At 43.6% G+C, this 15,291-nt stretch overlaps 3 protein-coding genes across 4 annotated transcripts; 1 reads left to right on the top strand and 2 right to left on the bottom strand.

Moving 5' to 3' along the window:
- Positions 1-11,409: 11,409 nt before the first annotated feature.
- LOC131287240 (general transcription factor IIH subunit 2) lies at positions 11,410-12,792 on the bottom strand. The gene is made up of 2 exons (XM_058316273.1): positions 12,734-12,792; positions 11,410-12,661 (listed from the first exon to the last, which is right to left on the bottom strand). The coding sequence occupies exons 1-2, from the start codon at positions 12,790-12,792 to the stop codon at positions 11,455-11,457; spliced, it is 1,266 nt and encodes a 421-aa protein (XP_058172256.1). The 3' UTR covers positions 11,410-11,454.
- A 430-nt stretch (positions 12,793-13,222) lies between these two features.
- Positions 13,223-14,059, top strand: LOC131286836 (ER membrane protein complex subunit 4). Of its 2 annotated transcripts, none has more exons than XM_058315839.1 (2): positions 13,223-13,344; positions 13,430-14,056. In XM_058315839.1, exons 1-2 carry the CDS (start codon positions 13,289-13,291, stop codon positions 13,890-13,892), a joined length of 519 nt encoding a protein of 172 aa, XP_058171822.1. In that variant the 5' UTR covers positions 13,223-13,288; the 3' UTR covers positions 13,893-14,056. The 2 variants fall into 2 exon arrangements, with proteins under 2 accessions (XP_058171822.1, XP_058171823.1); XM_058315840.1 differs by having other exon boundaries at positions 13,289-13,344; positions 13,439-14,059.
- LOC131286837 (uncharacterized) lies at positions 13,922-14,575 on the bottom strand. The gene is made up of 2 exons (XM_058315841.1): positions 14,322-14,575; positions 13,922-14,256 (listed from the first exon to the last, which is right to left on the bottom strand). The coding sequence occupies exons 1-2, from the start codon at positions 14,427-14,429 to the stop codon at positions 14,182-14,184; spliced, it is 183 nt and encodes a 60-aa protein (XP_058171824.1). The 5' UTR covers positions 14,430-14,575; the 3' UTR covers positions 13,922-14,181.
- Positions 14,576-15,291: the final 716 nt, after the last annotated feature.

Genomic DNA, 15,291 nt, shown 5'->3' with positions numbered 1-15,291 from the left:
GAACTACTTGAATATATCATTAGGCTAATTTTCTATCGTAAATCACCATTCGTATGAAGAAAATATGAAACGACCCCAAGTACAATGAAATTCAAAATTTAAATGTTTTAGAGAGAGGCGAGTCAAGTGTAATTTACTCCATTATCAAAATTTAGTAGTTTTGACGGTGAAAATGAAGAAATAAGATCGTTTATGGCCGATTCGATGTCAATGCTGCATACAAAATAATTTCAGTTGATCCCATTCGTCGCGGTCGAGTTTGTGTGTGGTGTTAGTCAAGGCCAGATCTGCCTACTGGTAGTGGCCATCGAGCAGGAACCTCACATCTATATACTGCAGTCGGGTCTACTTTTTTCTTATTACACATCAACTAAAGCCGGTATTTGCATGTCGATGCATAGTAATGAGTGCGGTACAAACTTGTTTCTTTTTCCACAGCCGCAACTTGATACACGTACAAATGTCTAGCTCTCAAACCACTCAACTTGACCTTCACGGAGGGACAGTTGATCATACGGTGTCGATTGACCTATGTCGGCAACGGTATCGCGCGCCGAAGCCCTTTTATTATGCTTTATGGTGCGGCGATGCCGAAGCGAATGCCTTTAACATTCTAAATGGGTTTCTAATATTCAATGCTAACCTCTTTTTGATTGAACGCCGCTTAATTATGTTTCAAGTCAACAAATAGGAATGTTAACGAGCGTATTATGACCCGCGACCCAAAATAATACGAACACCGGATAAGAGAGTGGTACACAGAGGAGGTCTAACATTCTTCACAAATACGTACCAAAGCGTGTTTATTAACATGGTGTTAAATAGGGTGATAATTAGCGGTAAACATGGCGCACGAGGCTCTTCTATTCAACTCTGTAATTGGTTAGACATATTGGCTAACAACACACAGAATAAAATGGTCGCGCTCTAGAGAATAAAATGGCCGAACATCTTAATAGCATTTAACATAACAATTGGTTTGGGGCTATGGCCGAATGTTTTGGATCATTTTTGGTTTTGTGATGCACCAACGACTACACCATTTACATTCTATAGGGTTCCTACAACTCAATGTGAACCTTATTTGATTGAAGTCCGACTAATTATCCAATCTCCGGGACACGCGGTTTTTCGACAAATGTTGCGTTCAGGTTCCAACAATAGTTGAAATTGTTTTTACCAGTCCGTTTAAAAAAAGTCCCAGTGGTAAACTTGCCACATCCCCTACTTGATTCAATTCCGGAAACGATTGGACATAATAGGTAAGAAAAATCTATAGTCAAAAAATAATGGCCATCTTCTCTTTTTAGTACTTAAAAAGCCTCTCGATATGATTCACACTTCGTGAGAAATTTCAAACGCAAATACGCCCACTTTGACTTCCCTCTAGCGATCAAGATTTAAAGTTGCAAAAAGTGCAATGTGTGCAAAACCCGAAGGCTTAGAATTCGAAGGCGACCAAGGTAGGCGATGCCAGATGTAATGCATTTAAAACATTATGCAATCAACCCCCATGCTAACCCCTCCTAATATGTCCTGTACTGTGTCTGGGGTACGCTGTCCCCAATACAAAACAAGTTGCAGTGAGGACAGCAAGAATTCACATGGAAGCGCTTTTAGCATTAGGCATTAGACAACCTAAGTCTCCGAATGAGTTCACCCTCATCGTTGCAGCGAAAAGATGATCGATTGGGCAACACGATCGACCCTTTTAGAGACACCATTACACTGCTATTCTTTAGTGCACTGATCAAACCCGCGTCTCCGAAGCGTCTCCTCGATCACGTTGCATATGCAAGGACGGTCAGTGAACCGTCCGATCTACTACTGATTGATGTTTGCGGGTTTCTCCCGCCTGCCGAGCAGTTCAGTACCTTCGAGGCTGCTTTTGGGGTCGATCCACCGTGCACGGCTTCTCTCTGCTATCACCATCGAAACGGGCCATAAATGAATGGGGGACTGGGAAGAGACGCGGGGTCGGCTATCAGCTTTGTTTTGCTCGTTTCGTTCGTTTCTCTTTGCGCGGGAGAGACTGAACGATCGTCACGGCTACCTTGGTACTGTGCCAGTATGTCACTGGTGTTTTCCGATAGAGTCTTCGCGCGTCGCTATAGCCTTGCGCCTACGCCGCCAGTCTGGCCGTTACCCGACGCAGTCGTGTGAATGTTCGAAGGCGAAGGTGATTAAGCGCTCGGCGGCTTGCAGGCTCCACTTCACCAGAAGGTGAACGACTCGTGTCTTCGCGGCGACGATCGAGTGAAAGCGGTAGTGCAACCCGGGGAACCGCGAAACGCCAACCGGATGACCTCCGTCAGGGGTAGTGGATAGTTTTGCCAGGAAGTCCATTGGCGTATAGCGTCCCAACAAGGCAAAGGTGATGGCTAGCTGCCCAAAACTGGGTCTAGAACGTCCGCCTGCAGTAGGGGTACGGGAAAAGTAGTAGGCGGAAGTGCCTTTTTATGTTCAGTTTTGGTCAGGCCTTTAAAAAAAATGGCGACCATCATATGAATATTGGAAAGATTTGAAGCTTGTTTCTTTCATAAACAATTCTCTATGTACATTAACCCGAACCATGTGTCGCCTTGTTTGTCTAGCACACCCCGCCGCACAAAATGCACTCAAGTAAATCCTGTCTGAAGATATGGGGATTGCCAATCTATCAACCGACGCACACGCGTTGCAGACACCTTCAGTCATCGACAGGTCAATTAGCGGTATTTATGGGTTTATTCTTTCTAAGCCAGCCCACAATAACAATCATCAAATCTCCCCTCCATTCCAAGCAAAGCAACAGGACGTCACAGGACCAGCAAGACGCACGCCAATTGTTTTACTGCTTTATCAGCTGATAAACGTTAGTTGCAAGTGATCCTAGTCATATAAACACACATGCTCCCATTAAGATGTGTGTATTCTGTCCCGAATCACCTGTGGATTACAAATAATTGCAGGAGGACAGATAAATATGAATTTATATGACGTGAATCGTGACGAGGAATGTGCCTTTCATTCATTTGACATTCTCCTCCCAGGGAAGTGCCCTCTAATACCGAAGTGAGTAGGACCTTATAAATTCTGTACCGCTTGCTTCTTGGAGCAGGGCAAAGTCTCACATTAGTTCAAGTGTATTTTATTTCTTGCTGAACCTGAACTTATTGCCGCTTATATTTGTATTTGAATCGGTATTGAGGCGGTAAGTCTTGGGAACAAGTAGCTAAGCTGCACTCAGCTGACTTCAACTTCGGGCTGCCTGCTTTCGTTGAAGTGGCTTACCTACAAAGCGGCCGGCGGCCCACCGTCGCTGGAGATCTAAATACCTCATGGAGATCTGTGTCATTTGACGCTGGTGACGGCAGGAAAATAATGCACTTCGCGGTATCGATCGCGTCGTGTGGTTAGGAAAAAATGTGATCTTTGACTAAATACGTTCCATTACCTAAGGCAATACACTTCACGGCTAGCCAAAGAGTCCAGCGGCCTCATGATGCATGTATCCCCTATGCAGTCGGATTGCTTTTCATTTCAAGGTAAGAAAGGTGTTGCAAAAATGGCGTTTCTTGGGCTATCACCCAAAGCATCCCACGCGGAGGAATGTGGACTCTGAATTAAACTTAATGGCATTAAAGTGATTCTGCAGAGCCTTGAGTCGATGAAAGGTTATAATGAGGCCATTTCAGTAATAAGGTTGTAAACCAAATTTAATTTTTAATTTTTATTAGCACGATAATCCATCTGAAAAAGGTATGTAACAAAAAATTTTACATGAATGCCTTTTAAATGCAATTTAATGTATTTATCAAAACAATTAAAAGAATTGCACCGCCACAATTTGAATCAACCGTTAGCAAACCAGTGTTCACGCTCGGCTGATAAGCGTTTCCTCGGTTTCTGACGTAAACGGAACTAAGATAACTGGAGTCTTGTGTCTCCGTGTCAAACACCGATGGAATGGCAAGGTTCATAAAATGCAAACCGTTTTATTCCTCGTGCCGCAAGCAATCGTGGAGTTCGTGGCTGTGGGACGCGGTCTCGGTATAAAAGTTTAGCCGCTTAAGGATGCAGATTGCAACTGTTGCGCCCACTAGCCAGCGAACGATCTAGTGACCGACAGTTACTGCATTCCAGTGTCTGGGGTGGCAAACTCAACAGGTCCACTGGGCAATTTTAATTGTTCAGTATTGGATGAATAATGCAACGACTTTTAGTATAGCTGCTCTCTAACGTAAGATTATTACGATTCTGTACAACAAAGATACTTTTTGCCTGCGTATATGACGAATTTATTCTGATTTTTTTTTACTTATAAATATGGCCAAACATACAAAAATTAATCTTTTGAATTATTAAAATCGTATATTGTGGAATCGTTCTGTAAGCAAAGGAGCAAAACCACAATCCCTCGAAAGTACATTTTACATAGCTGACTGTGTTTGTTCCAGTCCGCCTTCGCTTTTTTTTTGAAGCAGAGTAAATGTACCGTAGACATTATTATCCCACATACAATTGTGCCCTTCAAAGATTGCGCTTGGCCACTTCCTGCTTTTCTGCTATCATATGTAAAGGAGCAACATCGGGCGGCTACAACTCACTTACCGCTGAAAGGCTACGCGGATGTCGTATGCGGTAGCTTGTTTTCAGATATCGATAATGTTGATGGATTGGCCTATAATCAGTCCGTCCTGTTGAATCATGTCTATTCTTTTTTACAGAACAAATCAAACAGCAAGACAACACTGACTAATGTACAGACAACAGCTAATACCAACCGATAACAGGATACCCACCAAAATTCCTGGACGCCCCTGACCAGGTTGAGAGGAAGTGGATAACGAGTTCTCGAGTTGAACATCGATCGCACCGGGATGGTGTTGGCATCTCTGAAATCAACCCCTTGCACAGCACAGCTGTTCCAGCTGATTGAGACTTGCGAAGGGGGCAACTTTGAACTCGTGGCTTGGAATTCCATATCTCTCCGCGGCCGCCGAGCGCTCGTGACATCCAGTGACGTTGATAAGAGTATGTGCTTCATTGTTAAGCTACAATCGGGCCTTCTTGGACGAGCAATGTGCGGCCCGTCTATAACCTGTAAGTGGGTTAATTGCTCGAAGTACGATGCCAAATGCACGGAAACGTGGCTAATGGGTATATCTCGTGGGTAACAACCACCGTTTAAAGTTAAGCAATATTCAGGAAACCGGATTGTAATTCACATGTTTGCTTGCAGTCAACTAAAGTCAAGATTTATCTTAACTTCTATCTTATCTTGCGCACCTTTTGCTGATCAAAAAGATTAAATTTATTCGTGTCATCACAGGTCTACAACATTGTTACCATCAAAAAGGCACTGATCACCGTCAGGTTGTTGCTGTCATGTTTCAAAAGGTTTCAAGGATCACAATAATAATAACCTAGCTTGTCTTGGCCAGATATTTCTTAAGCGATTTTATAAAAGAAGAAGCTCGTCGTCGTTGGATTAATAACAAGAGGCCTGGCGTATGCAGGGCTAATTATCCTCTCTTTATGCCTTGGTGACTCGAGCCCTTCTTCCCGATGATTGTCATTAGCAATATGAGGTTGAGGTTTTTGAGGAAGAAAAAAATCTTCCTCAAAAATAAATAAACAAATAACTGCAGAAGATGCATTTCTCTCTCACGACTTGGCGCTGCAAAACATACACGCTTCGATCGTAAAGTTTATTGCTTCAATCCTCAGCTTCAGGGCTGTTCATACAGGTATAACCTTCTCGTGATCGTTGGCTACGTGAGGCTGAATTTGCAACCTCCTAATGATGGAAAACCGAAACGATAATATGCATGATAAATAAATTGTTGTTCTCTACTTGCAATCGACTTGTGGCTATGAGATTCAAAAATTTTATTCATTGGCAAATTGATTCCCACACGTTGTTTCTATTTTCTATCTCAACGTTGGTATTTATCCGAAATGAATGACGATGCGTGGGAATTTAAACTTTGCCCAGCTTATGCAAATATCTGACTTTCGAGTCTTGCTCTGGTTTAGATTATGAAACAAACATAAACAACTTCGAGCGACCTAGAGTAAGAGAGAAAGAACAAACATCGCGTACGTTTGTCTATTTCCAAAGCTCTCTCGTCAAGGTCTGCTCGCGAATTCGGTCAATGATCCTTCACATTGGTTCGGCGATAGACAACCGGTTTGTGGTGGATAGAGTGGAATCAGCTAGTTTTTGTTTTTTTTTTATTTTTAGAAAATACGCCCAACCATCGTCTTTGCGTAGAAGATTGGTACAAGATGGAGTTTCATTTTTAATGCCGAAGGAGGGCTCTCACGGATGGAAAAAATCCAAGCAGAGCGGGTAGTTTCGCCCATTCAGCCGAGAGTTTTATGGCTTTTGGCGAAGGCTTGCGGAGAATTTACACCGGACGAGCCTCTTTAGTTCGGGAAAGATTTACCGTGACGTGGATCATAAATAATTTGTACTTACTGCTAATGACAGAGTTTAGTTGATTGCTTTTTAAAACTATGTGCATTTAAATTGGCGCTCATCAAACCTAGGATTGTGATGTATAATATATCGTTCAGATTGGCAAGAAAGTTTGTTTCAAAGATTGCGTAAGCCGAGATAACCAAACAAAACCAGTCTATCAGTCGAAAGCGATAAAAGAACATCGAAAGATGGCGGGGTTATAACTCTCAACCTAAATGATCTTCTTCGCCCATCAGAGTGATCCTTGAGATGTCTCTTCCTCAACGCCTACCCCAACACGATTAATTCCGCTCCACGCAAGCTGGTTTTTGTGAAGGTCGAAGAAGAAGCCCACCAGAGATCTCTGCGATAATAAATTTTGTTTTGATGACTGAGCAAAAACAAACCTGGAGCTGTCTGTTCTTAAAAAGCTCTAAAACCCACGGTGGCACAAAAACTTTTTCGCTGCACAGTGGGAGAATTAAATTATAGTCATGTTGTGACAGAGACATTTGAGCGAAATTCTAAAACTTTGAATATGCCTTTAAAAATAATGTGGTAAAATGGTACTATACATAAAATGGGTTTAAAAATTTATGAAAATATTTTATCATCTGTTTTTTCACCAACTGCGCGCGCTTCCGTCAGGTTGTTGGACAGAAGATTTCATCACATTCATCGTGTGTCCAACGAGCTCGTATGTGCTCACGAGTTAATGACATGGTGGAGAATGGCAAAATAAAATAAGTATCGAACAGCAAAAAATACAACCAGGACTGGAATAAAAAGTTCGTTTTACAACCGTCCGACCAACCCGTCATGCTGCATCGTTCCGGCAGCGGCTTCAATTATACTTCGACACACAGTGCCACGACTCAAATACCCGTTGCCTCGTTGGACGGTTCAAAATATGGTGGCCAGGTGATCATTTGATGCTGAACATAATGTTACTGATGGTGATGATGGTGATCATGGCACCACGTAGATGAAAACCAAAGAGTATTGCTTGAAAGTTTTTAGCCTGATTGCGAGGTGCAAATATTCATTGTGGATATTCTACTCTAAAAAAAATCGCATGTACCATTTTTCTCTCTTCAGATCGTTCGTGACTTTCATTCTTACAAATCACATTTCAATGTTTGATAATTACGAAGCTTTGTGCATCAATGATTCGCATTTCCCCCAGTTGACACCAGTAATTACTTTTTGTGTAACATGAAAAAACTCGAACCCTTACTCGAAGTTCGCTAAGGTTGGCAAACATTTATCTAATGACCGTTGTCGATAAATAATTTGGCAAATGCGCATATCCTCTATGCCTATCGGCTCCAGGATGATTAATTATCTTCCAATTCCTGCTGAAATAATCAATCTCAATAAGCATTTCAAATATATTCATTTTCTTCACGTAGTATTTTACACAGTTCGTGGCTGTTCCATAATCGATGTCACTTTTTAATCGATAACATTGGTAAATAGCACTCGGTCACCATAAACCGACGCGGTAATGCTTATTGACCGTAATACTTTCCTTGCCTATCGCATTGATAAAATTGTGAGGTTTTCTGAGGAAGCTACTTAACTGGAGGATACTATAGGGCGATAAGAGCTATATACTTTAATATCCTGGCTTCGCAAATATATAGCAATGAGAAACACACTCAATGTGAACGAAGTAACACGATTGCAGGTTCGTCTCATTCCATAACCATGGGGTATTTGTATTCGGCCAGGGATTTCCCTGTCTTCAAAGAAAATCCCCGCTTTCGTACCTGCCTGGACAGCTGCACGATGATTGGAACAAGTACACCGAGCTTACGCCATCACCACCATCACGTTCAGTGTCACTAATTTGAAGGTAAGTGACCACCGGCACAAGCTTGTGAAATATCCGGCGATCGGTGAACCGGGCGCCATGTACCCGGGTTTAATATGCGTCGCTAATAAGTGGCAGGCGGTTGCCTTCGGAAGGGCGACCTGCTGCCCAATTCGCCACGTGGAGCGACGCCGCGAGGGATCAATCATGCACTCCAAACGCGCAACGACAATAAAATATGACAAGTGTTTTCCGAAGCGTACTGTGGAGTCGGGGGCTAGAACCGCTGTCGCATGAAGGGCACCAAAGGGTACTAACGGTTGTACCTTCGGTCTAACGTTAACCTTGAGGCGGAAAGTAAGAACCATTCAATCGATCGATCGGTCGAATTATTGTGATTGTAAACCATAACAGAAAAAGCAATAACTCTCGGAGCAGTTGAGTAAACAGAAGAACGAACCACAAAGGCGGCACCAACTCGATTACAGGTAGTTTGCTGGGATTAAAACTGAAACGTTCGCCATCGAAATAAGCCAAATTTGCCAGCTTCAACAAACGGCTTTCACTTTTGCTGGACGGTATCTCGAAGCCGAATATGGTAGCTTGATGGTGTGGATCTAGCACTAGGGCCATTAGAAAGACAACCCACGGTGTCACGCAGATGAATATATGCTCACCACTTAGATTCGAGTCTCAAACATGCAAAGGATAAAAAAAAACTCCCCATACCTTATTCGGTGCTTTGTTGCAAACAAGCTGATGAAAATAATGATCGCGGAACACACTCGAACGCCAGCGACACACGTTTGCACTTTTTCAAAGCGGCACTAGCACTGGGTAAATTTTATTTATTTTCCAATCTATCAGAAATTGCCGGTTCGGTTTTGGAAGTATTAGAAAATTAGAAACACGCCGTCGGTGATCATACACACAGATCTGCATATACCCGGTCACTTCCTCAGAGAAAATAGCGGTCACGACGGAGGGTGGTGTAAGCTGACCGAATCGAAACTCGATGATTAGATCCGGCGGGACCGTGACGCGGAAAGTGACACAAGAACCAACCGTAACCGTTGGCGTCTGGCGCAGAACTGTGCGACTTTTTCTGGCGGCTCCAGCCTTCACTGGCGCGCGCGACCCGCGAGTACACACACACGCGTCAGGTGGGAAAGGTTTGGCGAACCATGCGGCTTGACCATGCGAGCGAACGAGCAAGCGAATGCGCCCAAGTAGGTGCACATAAAATAATAATGGTGGGGAAGAAGCACACGTGTGTCCGGCTGTAACGCGGGGAAGAAGAAAGCGAAAACGCGCCAGGTATAGTGGTGGAGATATGGTCGATGGAGACGGATGGTCGAACGCGAACACACGCTTAGTAGACGAGTCGGAAGTGTGGGAGGATGCATCCCCATGGATACGCTAGTACATGGTAGTAAACTCACTCTCCTCAGGCTATAACTGACGTTCCATAAAAGTACTCCTGAAATTTACATTTTCAAATCGAAATCGTTCGTTCAGCCTACTTTGAAAAATTGTAGAAACTTAGGATCAATACGAGGATCCTAAACAAAGATCTACCTGAAGAGGCATGTACCTACGTTTGAAGCTGTTGCCTTCAGACAATTTACCGTTACCTGGGACTCGGGAAATCAAAAAAGGACACCCACAGTGGAAGCGGAAGGATGGAAAGTGTCGATTCTAATCGAAAAATTCATTATCGTCAATGATGACACGTGATCCCTTTCTTATATAAAACGGTTTCATCGAACAGCCAAGATTTGTTCTGGGTTATGGCATAGTTCCAGATATGCTCTCGGTTGATTCTCCAACGACTTTAGCTCAATCGCATACGAATAACATGCAACTAGATATCCATAAACTTTTTCTAAACCATTAAAAACAACTAATACTTCGCTCAAGTTATGATGGCACATTGGTACGATAGAAATTTGATATTTTGATGAGTGGAGATTAAATATTCCACATTGAATATGGAAGAACATTTTGGATGCGATTGGTTAGAAGCTTATCAAAAAATGTTATCGATGAAACTTGCAGTGGTCAAGTACACTGCAGTCGATCGGGTTGATAGCGAAATGGTAGATTTCATCGGGATTATATTTGGGCGATTAGCGATCATTCGCATCCGTCTCTGCGTAAACTCAGAAAAAAACGCTGAGTATTGTTTTTCCTCAATGAACCTATTGGAGCTCGGTTTATCGGTTGAGAGGTTGTAATACCTTGTTATTTACAACGCGCGTACGCTGCAACCTGATAACAGTTCATCGCGTTTGAAAGCCCTGTTTTTACTATACAAATCATGAACATGGACATCGGACTATGCACAAGAGGGTAACGAAATATGGAAGACATATTTTAGCTGCAAATACTAATCATAAAACTTATTTTCCAACTAACGTACACCAATTACAACTGTATTATGTCAAGAATGACGAAACACGTAGAATGAATTCATTTGTCTCTCCCTGTCACGTGTTAAAAAATTTATTATTTTCTTCTCAATTTTGTATTACTATGGATGATTTTTATTTCTTTACTTCTTTTCTATGTTTGCTATCAAGCTACTTTCATCAGCCGTGTAGATCCTAAGAAGCCAACCCGAACATGATACAATCACCCAATGGAAGCATGATCTTGCCCACTTGGCAAAAAGAGTCAAAATTGCAACAACAAAAAAGCTGCAAACCCCGAAAAGAGGTGCACGCATACGTACACCCCTAGTGATAACAATTGTCCCAGTATTACGCACTGCTGGTCGTGGAGGAGAGGAACATGTTATCACCCGCGAAAAAACCGGTTGTGATGAACTTTCATTTGTAATGAAGGCAGCAGAGTGACGGAAGAAAATGGATAACGAGCTGAGGACAGACACAATAAAACATAAGTGATTTACAACAACGCCGTCCAAATAGGCAAATGAGTTGGCGAATTTCGCAAAAGAGGATTCTGTGTGCCCTGGAACACAGGAATGTTGGAAATTTCCGTTTAAAATTGTGTTAATCTAAGCAGTTAATGGAGCATGACTATTAGACCGAGGCACGTCGTAGGCTTCGTATAAAATGAAGAACTACGGGATTATTGTTAACAAAACTTAGCAAACAAAAGTTCATTTCGCAAAGTACGCTTTATTCTGCAGCAAAAATATTGTAGGAATTCTTCTCCTTAATTCTTAAATAATGGATAAACTGTGCGGTGGTGGGACGGGCTTTCGGGTTTGTAAATTGTGTGCCGAAGCCGGAATCGTGGTACAACCAACGCACGAGTGCAATGTTTCGTGGATGAAAATGTCACAATCGATACAAAACACCTGATGGCACGATCCGCACTCGTACACCATCTTATCGGTGCCGCTCGCTAGCGTCTTCTGGCACGCGTAGCAATTCGTTACCGGTGGATCGCGCGGTTCCTGCACCTGAACCTGTTCCAACGGCAGCTCGTTAAAGTGTGGCACGGGAAACAGATGATGGTAGCTGCGGGCAAGATGCGGTGCCGAAGCCAACGTGAGCCCACAAGCGGAACACTCCACTGGTAGTTCGCAGTATTTGCTGTAGCACTGCGGGCAGTGGTACCCGCCCGAGGTAAGCTTGGCCGGTTCGTCAGCACTATCGATGTGGCACATGCACATGGTCAGCGGGGGCTCCTTGCCGGACTCCGTTTTGCCATGCGGAAAGCCCATCTTAATGAGTGAAAATTCCTGCTGGTTTCCGGCTTGCGGTGGATCGATGTGCTGCAACAGCTGATCCTTGTAGTGGGCGTCGTCCAGTACGGCACTGTAAGTGCCACCCGTTTCGGTGCACAGGTACTTGCAAATTCGAATCTCCGCCGACAACGACACGACTGAACAACGTATTCCCTCGGCTTTGAGTGTTTCGATCGTCAAATGTATGTCGGTCGGATCGCACGTGGTCAAGCTACCCATCACGACCAGCACTTCCCGGCTGGCATGCGATGGCACCAAGCGTAGTGTTTTCAGTGCCAGCTCGAGCCCATTCTGAAGCGAGGGTTCTCCGACCAACTGTACCCCATTGTTAAGCGCGTGTACAGCTTTCACGTGCTTCCGGGAGGTACCACTGAGCTCGGAAATCTTTTCGGCCCGTTTTGCCTTCATCGCAACGACGCCCAGCTGGGAGATGGGATTCTGGTCGAAAAACTCCTCGATAAACAGTTCCAGCAGCTTCAGCGAACAGATGAACCGGGTCGGCTTGAGATCTGGCACCGTCATTGCTTCGGAGCAGTCGAGCAGAATGTACAGGTGACGCATCATGCCGAGCTTGCTGAAGCCCCGTTTCATTGCCTGGCGTTTGCGCTTCGCCTTCTGGATGATATCGCTCACGGATCCCTCGATCAGCCCATCGTCGTCCTCTTTGATTGCCTCCCTATTTTGTTGTCGATAAGTGTGGTTCTATCAGTCCCACGCGAAACCGTCAGATGGTAAAACGAATACCTACCATGTCTTCTCGTATCCCGTCTCCCAGCGATACTCTTTTGGATCTTCTTCATCAGCCATAGTTAACAACAAAGGTTATTCCACAACACTTTTGGTTTAGTTCTTTCGAAAACCGGTGAATTGTGGATTGTTTTGTTTACAAAACGAAACGCTATCCGTCATAGGTATGATGCCTAGGTGGTGAATCTTGATAAAATTAAATCGATGAAATCTTTGGTACACTTCGTCTATTTTTTTTTAATTTACGCAATTTAAAATCATGACGAGTTACTCATGTTTTTTCTGTTTCTGTGTCAGTAAAAGGGCATTTTATTGAATATTGCAGTTTTTTTTAATTAATTGCCTAAGAAGTCGATGACCACAATCGTTGAGATTTTGGCTACTGATGTGTAAACGCGAATCACCACTGACAGATTGCTATGTGCTGTCAGTTGATGTGGATCAAAGTGAGTGATTAAATTTAGTTTCAGTGAAACAAATATTCTAGGGGCAAGCTGCTAGCAATTTATACCCAAAGAGGTTGTCTTTTCCCAACAACACTTTCCGACAATAAAGGATGACTACCAAAGTGGCTGGAAAGAAATTCAAATGGTCCTTGGATTTCAATACCAAGTACGTACAGTTCAATTGAAGCAGACGGCGCGGACTTGCTAAACAGCAAAACAAATCAATGTGGCCTCGATAATCTCGATTACAGATCCCGCAGTAGCAGCGGGGACATCTCATCCCCGCCCGGATACAACCCGTCGGCCGACGTAATTAGCAGCAAGGTGGTCAACCAGACCGACCAGAGTCACCTAATTCTGAAAAAGTCATGGGAGATAGCGCTGGGACCGATCAAGCAGTTTCCCATGAACCTGGTCATCATGTACATGTCGGGTAACTCGATCAGTATCTTCCCGATCATGATGGTGGTGATGATGTTTATTCGACCGGTCAAAATGATGCTGTCGACACATTCCACGTTCAAAGTTATTGAGGGCATCTCGGCGACCGGGCAGAAGTTGGTGTTCCTGCTGGGCAACCTCGTTAACATTGGCCTGGCGCTGTATAAGTGCCACAGCATGGGCCTGCTACCAACGCATGCGTCCGATTGGCTAGCGTTCGTCGAACCGCAGGCTCGGTTGGAGTATTCCGGCGGAGGCATTTCCTTGCTCTGAGAAGCACGAGAAGACCGACTGCTGGCAAATGCATTTTTGAGAAATGTTTGTATTTATTTTTCTTTTTCACTACCCCTTAGAGAATGGTGTTGGAGGCATAAATAAAAAGACGATCGGACGAAGGAACTAAAATGTTTCCCTGAAAAATTTGAGTTTGCTTTATCGCGATGCGTGTCCAAAATGCGTTACATGAATAGTGGGGATCGTCGGAAGCGAGCTATGTTCAACCATGGTAACAGATACGATGAATCCGGACACAAAACCACCACTGCCAGGTTACCATTGGGTATTAGGGCTTCTTGTACTGGTCCGCGAATTCTTTCGCCTTCTCCAAGAGCTTGCCGGGCTCGTCGACCCTGGGAACCTGGGGAGAACAAGAACATCCGTTTTAATCCAGCCCGAGAATTCACAACTTTGCGGCACTACAACCTCATAGTTCTGCGATACGTATATTCCGGTGTAAACACCGGCACCAAACGTCAGCTGTTCGGAAGAAGCAGAAAGAAAATCAAAGGTCACTGTTTTGTAGGGAAACATTCAGCTTTATAGGCAGATACAGCATCCACTGCTGTTTACGGAAAGAAAACAGTTTTCTCTGTTAAAAATAACCCAATCCAATCCATTCCTCGATCAACCGGTGGTTATGTAACTTTTTTTAGCTGACCATATGATCATGGCGCACTGTTTAACGATGGTAAAACGGTGGAAAAGTAGGCTCGTGCGGGAACTTACCAAAAACTTCAACATATCTGTTATTCCGAAGGAATCCACTTTGACAGATTTTTTTCCACACTGGAACACGACGGAGAAGTTGCAACAACCGAGGATGGTTCGTGCATGTAGAGCGAGACGGCACGAGCTTATTGTCAGCCAGAAAGTGTTGCTGTTTCTCTCAGTGAAAGAAACTGCCAGTTTCTTTCAGTCGCTGGGATATTGATGAAAATCATAGCGCAACGATGTATTTCTGCTTCAAATAGCTCGTTCGTTAGCAGAAATATGAGCTTCATAGGAACATTTCTTTCATCTTTCGACTTTTAAAATCGCTTCTCACCTTCAAGTGGTCCATTAACCCCATTTTCCACTTTATTCGTTTAGCCACACTATATCAATAAGCTCTCTCGCTGTTCTGTTTGTTTTTTCGTTTATTTATTTCTGTTTTCTCTTACTTCTTTTTCCCGCTTCAGTAGTGATCTCGATCCCCAATGTGTGAATGTTCAAATTTCTTTTAATAACTGTTTTTTCACCTCCTCTTGTTTTTTTGCACTTAAAAAAAAGGTTCTTTTCCGAGCGTTTGCATGATTTCCGCTAGCATAATCGGCGCCTTTCCACGCGGAAGTGAATCGGTTTTTTTTGTTTTTGTGTGGATAAATGTAGAGTTACTATAGGTGTAATTCTTAAT

This window comes from Anopheles ziemanni, chromosome 3, assembly GCF_943734765.1.
Source record: "Anopheles ziemanni chromosome 3, idAnoZiCoDA_A2_x.2, whole genome shotgun sequence".
Lineage (NCBI taxonomy): Eukaryota > Metazoa > Arthropoda > Insecta > Diptera > Culicidae > Anopheles > Anopheles ziemanni.
This window is presented reverse-complemented; position numbering and strand designations above follow the sequence as displayed.

Bases quoted from the DNA above. Each gene is read 5' to 3' on its own strand.
- LOC131287240 (XM_058316273.1), bottom strand. From the start codon at position 12,792: ATGGCTGATGAAGAAGATCCAAAAGAGTATCGCTGGGAGACGGGATAC. The intron at 12,662-12,733 runs GTAGGTATTCGT...ACAACAAAATAG, and splicing joins ACGGGATACGAGAAGACATG to GGAGGCAATCAAAGAGGACG.
- LOC131286837 (XM_058315841.1), bottom strand. From the start codon at position 14,429: ATGTTTCCCTACAAAACAGTGACCTTTGATTTTCTTTCTGCTTCTTCC. The intron at 14,257-14,321 runs GTTGTAGTGCCG...TGTTCTCCCCAG, and splicing joins ACGTATCGCAGAACTATGAG to GTTCCCAGGGTCGACGAGCC.
- LOC131286836 (XM_058315839.1), top strand. From the start codon at position 13,289: ATGACTACCAAAGTGGCTGGAAAGAAATTCAAATGGTCCTTGGATTTC. The intron at 13,345-13,429 runs GTACGTACAGTT...TCTCGATTACAG, and splicing joins TCCTTGGATTTCAATACCAA to ATCCCGCAGTAGCAGCGGGG.